Source organism: Strix aluco, chromosome Z, assembly GCF_031877795.1.
Source record: "Strix aluco isolate bStrAlu1 chromosome Z, bStrAlu1.hap1, whole genome shotgun sequence".
Classification (NCBI taxonomy): Eukaryota; Metazoa; Chordata; class Aves; order Strigiformes; family Strigidae; genus Strix; species Strix aluco.
The window spans coordinates 153,636-160,937 of NC_133971.1; the positions used below are offsets into that span (position 1 = coordinate 153,636).

Consider the following 7,302-nt stretch of genomic DNA (forward strand, 5'->3'; position numbering starts at 1 on the left):
GCCCTCCTTTGAGCAGTCACGACTCAAAGTCTAGCTCTATCGGTCTTTCTCTTGGCAGTACCCAGTTACTGTTGGGGGAACTCCCTGTCCCTTCAGGTTGAAATGATCCCTGCAGCCCACCAGGAAGAGCCGTCGAGGCACCAGCAAATCATTTTTAACATTCTGCCGCAGAGGTTGGTCCAACCTCACTGTCAGTCCCAGCTGCCCGTTTCTGAACACAGCAACTGCAGCGTGGCCCCTCTGGCGCTCGGGGCAAGGTCCTGGTCTGGTGGCAAAGCGGCTGTGAGACGCAGCAGCAGAGCGGGGATCCTGCTCCAGCCTGGCCCAGGGGCAGCCCAGGTCTTCTCTGAGCCCTCTCCCCGTGCGCTGCCCACAGCAGCCCTGCCTGCAGGAGATGAGACGCTGTGAGCTGGGGCTGGGCTGGTGGCTCAGCTCACCCGGGGATGGTGGCTGAGGTGGCGCCATGGGGCTCAGCAAGGCTGAGAACGGCCTGCGCAGAGGCGAGTCCATCGCAATGCCCGGGCTCTGCGCCGCATCACACAGTAACCTCCCCGGACAACCCCCCCCCCCCCCCCCCTCCCGCGCCGCACTGGTTATCTGCCCTCTTACACACAGAAGACCCATAATTTGTACAGTTCCTCTGATGGAGCAGTAAAACTGTTGGTTAAAGGCAAAGACAATACCTGAGCATGGCTCTGCTGTGACAGAGCTGCAGCCACGAGCCCTCGAGCCGCCCCATGTAAGCAGAGACAGCACCAGGCCACCATTACAACTTTTTCTTTTTGCTACAGTAACACCAATCCCCGATTAGTGCCAGGCTCATGTTGCACTCTTACCCTCAACGCTTCAGGTTTCCCAACATTAGAGACAGCGAGAACATCTTCCATGCGGAAACAGGATGCAAATTTTTTTATTCCATCAAGGAGTGATTACAAAAAACAGTACACTGGTAAAAATCAGATTCTGCCAGTAACAAACATTCAGTAAACATTTTATTTAAATGCAGATAATCACAACATTTGGATACAAGAATGCTCAGTTGTGCCTGGCCATTTTGACTGTGAGGCTGGGGACTATACTATGGTTGTACACACTGATAAGAATCAGTATTTGAGGACAGCTTAGCAAATGGAAGACTCAAATCAAAAAGAAAGTAATAGCCACTCCAAAACTTCTGAAAAAACCAATTCAGACCAGTTTCTGAAAGCCTCCCTGCCCCCAATCATCCAAAAGGTTTTGTTTTATATATATAGTTTCACAAAATAAAGTCCCCCAGGAGAATCAAATGCTTTTTGATAAGACCCTCACCTGCTTTATGGGCAGGCTTGCTCTGTTCTTTCTCTAAGGCCTGAAGTCTTGCACCTCTCAACTCCCAAGCCTGTAAGACACACAATACTTCATGTTTCTGTAAGTCTTTTTCAATATTCACCCACAGAAGTCCTTCAACATGTCTCCAAACGCTGCATCTGTCCTGCCTACAGCGGCTGCTAAGGTTGTCTTTGGCTGTCGTCTCCGCTGCACTTAGGGACCGATGGCCAGAACCCCCCTGTCAGTGCAACTCACGATTCTGTCTGGCTGAACTGCTGAGAGTACACATCAAGCAGGCAAAACGCCAGGTTTCAGGCAAAAGTATCTTGTTGTGAACCGTTATTCCACAGCCCAAACGAAACAGGAGTAACTAACTTGCAAAAGACAGGACAGCTCAGCACAAAAGAGCTGTTTGTGAGCTGGTCTCAGAGCTGCAGGAAGCTGAACTATTTCATGAGCTACAGAAAGGGCGTCGTCTGTCTGGCCCCACAGCTGTAAGCAACAGAAAAAGCAGCAATGCAAAAAGCCAAAAAAAAAAGCAGAATCAACTCCATGTTTACAAGTAGAAGGATTTTTAACAAGGAAGGACACTTTAAAGCTTTAGTAAATTCGCTGTTTCATTCCTCCCACTTTTCCCTTTTCAGGTGAAGGCACACGCACACACACAGATCCCACCTGGAACAGCAGCAGCCAGCAGGGAAGGTGAACGCTCAGTAACCGCCCTTACGCCGCTGAACGAATGTTCATCTTAAAGCCAAGCATGGAAACGGCTGGCAGAAGAGTTTGCGTAGGCTTAGCTTAAGCTTGAAGTTCTAAACTTCATCCTCATGTGGATCTGTCCTTTTAGCTTTAAACAGTAAGGAGTACTTAGGACTCTAAAACATTGGAAAATGCAGTTCTTAAATTGAGATTTTGAAGTTCATTGGGCAAAGGAATTAATTTTCATCAGCCCCTCCTTGATTTTCATGTTCAACAATGTGGACAGTGGAGCACATTCCATCACAGAGCATTAAGAAATTTGGGGAGTGATACAGACTAAGCTGCTGGACTAATAGAAGTCGTCTTTTATTTTTTTAACCCTTGTATTTGTCCAGTAGCTCCATTATGGGTAAACTCACCTGCCAGCAAATAAATACTTTAAAAAGTTCATTTTAATTGCACCAAGGTTTAGATGCATCACCATATTGAAGCCCAGGACTAATTACCTTTCAGGCTACGCAGGCACTGCTCCCTGGGACTAAGTGACATCATATGTGCCAACACCCAAACGGGCAGCAGAGCTGAAGGAAGATGGTGGTTTTCACAACAGCTTGAGCAAGAATTCATAGGTTGCATTGATTATGCCCCAGGACAGGACAGAACGGTGGTAATTCAGATGGGCTCCTCTGAAAAGGTGGATCAATTTCCTATCACGTTCCAGCCAGATCTTCACAAAAACTTTTGAGAAGGACTGGAATTCACCACCAATTTGAGCCTGCATGCGAGTTTTTACAACGTTCACTGGGAAAAACAAGAAGCCCAGCATGGCACCCAGCAGCCCTCCGCAGATGAAGTCATTGACCAGGTGAGTGCTGTAGGACGTGGCCTCAGGCAGACACTGTTTGATGGGTCCCCGCAGGCCGAAGAAGAGCGCGTTACTGGGTCCGTTCCGGAGCAGAATAGGCACCAATCCCCGATAATACTCTCTCATCCCATAGACTTTCAGTACCTTGAAAGCCTGGTAAGTGTTTGTAAATCTATCGTGGTGTTTGTAGTCCTGAAGCAGAGTCTGAACTCGCTCGAAAGGCGTAAGAACAGCCTCCGTGGTCCCCGCCAACACCGCAGCCATGCTGCGGGTGAGGAGCTCGGGAGCACTCGTGTGGCTGTGGAGCAGCGAGGAGAAATCCTCGTACAAGCCAAACATAAGAGCCAGTGTTGTCGTTTTCTGCATCAGCGGAGGAAGGATGCCACGGTAGAGGTTTCTAATTCCGTCCTTCTGCAGCTGCAGCACCGCATCCTTTGTCTTCAGACCGTACAGCTGCTGTCGAAAGAGGACCTTCTGGATGGGAAAAGTGACTGCTATATTTGTGAAAGCTGCACAGTAGCCACAAAGATAATGTTTGCCAGAGGTAGCCGTTAGGTCATTGCTTAGATATTCCTTTGAATTCGTTGGGGCAGAACCTTCTGAATCCATCATACTGTTTGTCTTACTACAGCATGCCTCAGTTCTCCTTCCCTACATCAAAAAAGAAAAGAACAAACGTGAGCAGAGCTGCAGGTGACCCTACAGCTTTTTTCACACTAGTGGATCACTCAAGCAGCACCTGGTACCTTACATCCAAGGGGAGACCACAAAACTTGAAAGAGAAAAGCAACAAATGCCAGGTCTGATGGAGGCTGTGCTGTATCTATTCAAGTCTCAGAGAGCTGAAAAAGTGGCAGTTGTTCCCTTCTGTACACATTCAAGTTAAAACAGAAATAAATCGGGAAGGAAATTGAGATATGAACTCCTCAGGTGCTACATGGCCGCTGACAAGAAGCTTACACGTTAGATTTCCCTGTTCACTGTGCCAAGGAATTCAAACAGTGAAAGGTCTGCTCTCACACTAATAAAATACACATCCCCAGGATGGTGGTGGTGGGGACAGGAGAGAATCTAAGAACAAAATAAATTAAAAAAGGAAATAAAATACATGCAGTAGCCTTACAAATTCTGATCACTCCACTCTGCTTTTCCTTGAGGCAGAAAACAACAGATAATTTAAATAACAATTTGTTGTGGTTTAACCTACCCAGGTTAAGCACCACACAGCCACTTGATCAATCTTCCCCCTGCCCCCGTGGGGAGAATCGGAAGGGTAACTGAGGCAGAAACTTGTGGACTGGCATAAAAACACTTTAATAGTTAAAAAGAATTTAGAAAAAAAAATTGTAAGGGGTAAAAAACAACAAAGAAAGGAAAACAAAAATGAAAACCACAAAAAAAAAGGAAGTGATGCAAATGAGAACAATCACTCACCACCGACTGAGCAATGCCCAGCCAGTCCGAGCAGCGGCCCCCCCACCACCGCCCTGCCACCTGCCCAGTTCCACTGTGGAGCAGGATGTCACACGGGCTGGGACACCCTTGGGTCGGCTGTGCCCCCCCAGCTCCTTGTGCCCGCCAGCCCCCTCGCTGTCAGGGCAGGGCGAGGGGCAGAACTGCCCGGGGTGCAGCAGCGACCAAGGCAGCCCTGCGGTATCGACACCGTTTTCAGCATAAACCCAAAATGCAGCCCCATACCCACTACCGTGAGGAAGAGTAACTCTAGCCCAGCCAAAACCAGCACACAGTTGTAATCACAGGCTTAAGCTACAAGACCACTTCCAACACAGTTTTGGAAAGCTCTGAAAGTTCCAGCTGATGAACCTGCAGCCTCATCTGCAGAAGGAAGTGTCTGGAACCCACCTGGGATTTTCACCTTCTGTTGAGAAGTTTAAGACCTGAGCTTGGCTAGACCCGAGGTCCTGAAGGACACGTAAACAGAGGCAGCTCTACCTACCAAAGCAGAGAGTCCTGCAGTAATCTCTACCAGGCAACACCTTGTCATTTACTCAACAGTTACAAAACGGCATTTTTGCAGCTGACCCCAATCCTAACGTCCGTTACAGCACAGCTTAAGTCAGTGACCAGAAATCAAGTGAGGCTGGTGGTGGTCTGTGAACTGCAGATACGCCCCGCCAGCAACACGCATTGAGGCTCCTGTGATCTCCCCAGGGTGTCTGGGGGCATTGCCCCTGCTCGGCACAAGGAATAGCTGCTCAGGGTGCAGTCACCACAGATTGCTGTGTGAAGGACGGATGGCAGAGGCTGCACAGAAACAAGCTGGATGGCTCAAAGCAACCTGAGAGATTGTTTTGATCAAGTACACCATTTAGTTTTAAAACAAAACACATATATAGCTGGGTTGGCTTTTGCCCTGCAGTTACATGCTATTTAATCCTTTAAGGTCTGGCAAGTGAAAATGCCACCAAAATAATTTACAAGGATTAAGTGTTTCTGTCAATACGAGAAGCAACATCAGAGCTAGGGATTCACACTAGACAGCTTATACACACCAGTTCAGAGAGTTACTCAGATTACTGTAGTTGTACTTGCATATACTAAAAAAGCCACATCTGCAGATATGCTGATCCTGGACAGGAGACAGTGGGTCACGTTAACGCAACGAACACAGTGTGGAAGATCTCACCAGAGACAGCACCATTAAGGAGATGACTCAGAAGGCCTTTGACAATTAGTCAATTTGTAAGGGTGACAGCTGCCTGCTGCCAAAACATATTTTTCCCTCAGAAGAAAATTATAATAAATAAAAATTAAAAAAAAAAGAAAAAAGAAAAAAGAGACACCTGTAGTTTAGTGCCAGAAGCCACACGCTCCTTTTGGCGTGACTGCTGGGCCTGGCCTGGAGGGAAGCGCTGACGACTGAAGCGACCCTCACCTGCGGAAGCCGTCACACTCTGAGCTGGGAACTCGCCAGAGCCCGGCACAGCAAGTCCTCCAGAAGTGTTTGTGGCAGAATCCTTGCTTTCAGACATAATTTGTAAAGCCCATGCCACCTACAAGAGCACAGCAGCCACTCTGTTACAACTGAACATGAAAGAAACAGCTCTCAAAAGAAGAGTGAAAGTTCTGGATCAGCGGCATTGCCTGAAGACGCAAACCCTGAGGCACCGCATCCCTGTCACACACAGACGTTCCTTCCTCTGCCCAGGGCTGGTCCAGGGAGCTCCGAGCGACGGGCACACGCAGCCCTTTCTGACACCCTGATCTGCACGTCAGGCGCCCGCCGCAGTCACGGAGCTGCTGTAGGCATGTCCAGCGCCTCTACAGAAGGGTTTAGCCCCCTAAACCACCACGGCCTGTGCCAGCCTGTGACCCACCGGGTCTGGAAAACACAAGGGAGGGAATAAGAAAAGGCCGTTTGCTGTCTGATGCTGCACCGCATCCCCGTAACAGCGGTGAGTGATCGTCGTGCTCGCTGTCACCCTGAGCGCTGCGGATCAAGCGCGCTCCCTAGGAGGCTCTGGCCCAACCACCGCTGGAGAACTGAGCGCTCGCCCAGCCGGTGAATCTGCCGGTAAATCCGCCGGCACCTCACGCTCACGCTCCGCCGCAGGAACGTTCCCTTGCACGGTCGGCCGGACCCCGGTAGTGCTGCCAGTTAACGCGGAGTGTCCGGGATTCCTCCGTTTGCTCCTCCCGCCCGCCCGCCTCTGTCCCGCACACCGGGTGACCGACGCGGGCCCCCGGCCCCGCCAGCCCCGCGCACCCCCCGCCGCACGCAGCCTCTGGACACGCGGCGCCCTGGGCGCGGGGCCTCCCGCCGCCCCGCTGCCGCTGAGGAGGCCGCGGGGCTCCCCGCGACGCCGGCAGGGCCGCCCGGCCGCGGCGCTGGGCACGCTCGGCAGCGATCGCGGCCCCGCCGGGGCGCGGCGCCGGGCGACTGGGGAGCGGGGGGCCGGGCAGGAGGCGCCGGGGCGCGGCGAAGGCGCCAGCGGGGAGGCGGTGGCCGCGGCGGCGCGGCAGGAGGAGGCACCGGCCCCCCGCCGGTCCGGGGCCTGCAACGCTGCCCGGCCGCGCTGGGCCCCGCGGGCCGGGACCGCGCTCAAGGTCAGGGCGGCGGCGCGGCGGAGCGCGGGACGGCGGCTGCGGCGCGCTCCCAGGGGAACCGCCATCGCCTGCCCGCGCCGGGCCGCGCCGGGCCCCGCCGAACCGAACCGGGCCGCGCCGGGCCCCGGCTGGGGACGCACCTGCGGCCGTCGCCATGGCGACGATGATGGAGGGGGCGGGAGGGGACGGGAGCCTCCGGCGGCGGGCCGGCCCCGCGGCTCCGCCGTGCGCGCGCCGGGAGATGACGCGACCGCGCCGGGTGACGCCAGGGTGACGCGGCGAGGGACGGGGAAAGGGCGGGGACCCGCGTGCCCCTCCCCCTCACGTCACCGGGTCTCCTCCTCGGCCAATCAGACAGCGGC

At 53.0% G+C, this 7,302-nt stretch overlaps 1 protein-coding gene across 3 annotated transcripts; it reads right to left on the bottom strand.

Moving 5' to 3' along the window:
- Positions 1-881: 881 nt before the first annotated feature.
- SLC25A51 (solute carrier family 25 member 51) lies at positions 882-7,180 on the bottom strand. 3 transcript variants are annotated; one of them, XM_074812933.1, is made up of 2 exons: positions 7,081-7,180; positions 882-3,523 (listed from the first exon to the last, which is right to left on the bottom strand). In XM_074812933.1, the coding sequence occupies exon 2, from the start codon at positions 3,482-3,484 to the stop codon at positions 2,609-2,611; it is 876 nt and encodes a 291-aa protein (XP_074669034.1). In that variant the 5' UTR covers positions 3,485-3,523; positions 7,081-7,180; the 3' UTR covers positions 882-2,608. The 3 variants fall into 3 exon arrangements, with proteins under 3 accessions (XP_074669034.1, XP_074669032.1, XP_074669035.1); XM_074812931.1 differs by lacking the exon at positions 7,081-7,180 and adding an exon at positions 5,677-6,526; XM_074812934.1 differs by lacking the exon at positions 7,081-7,180 and adding an exon at positions 5,769-5,788.
- Between the last annotated feature and the right edge of the window lie 122 nt (positions 7,181-7,302).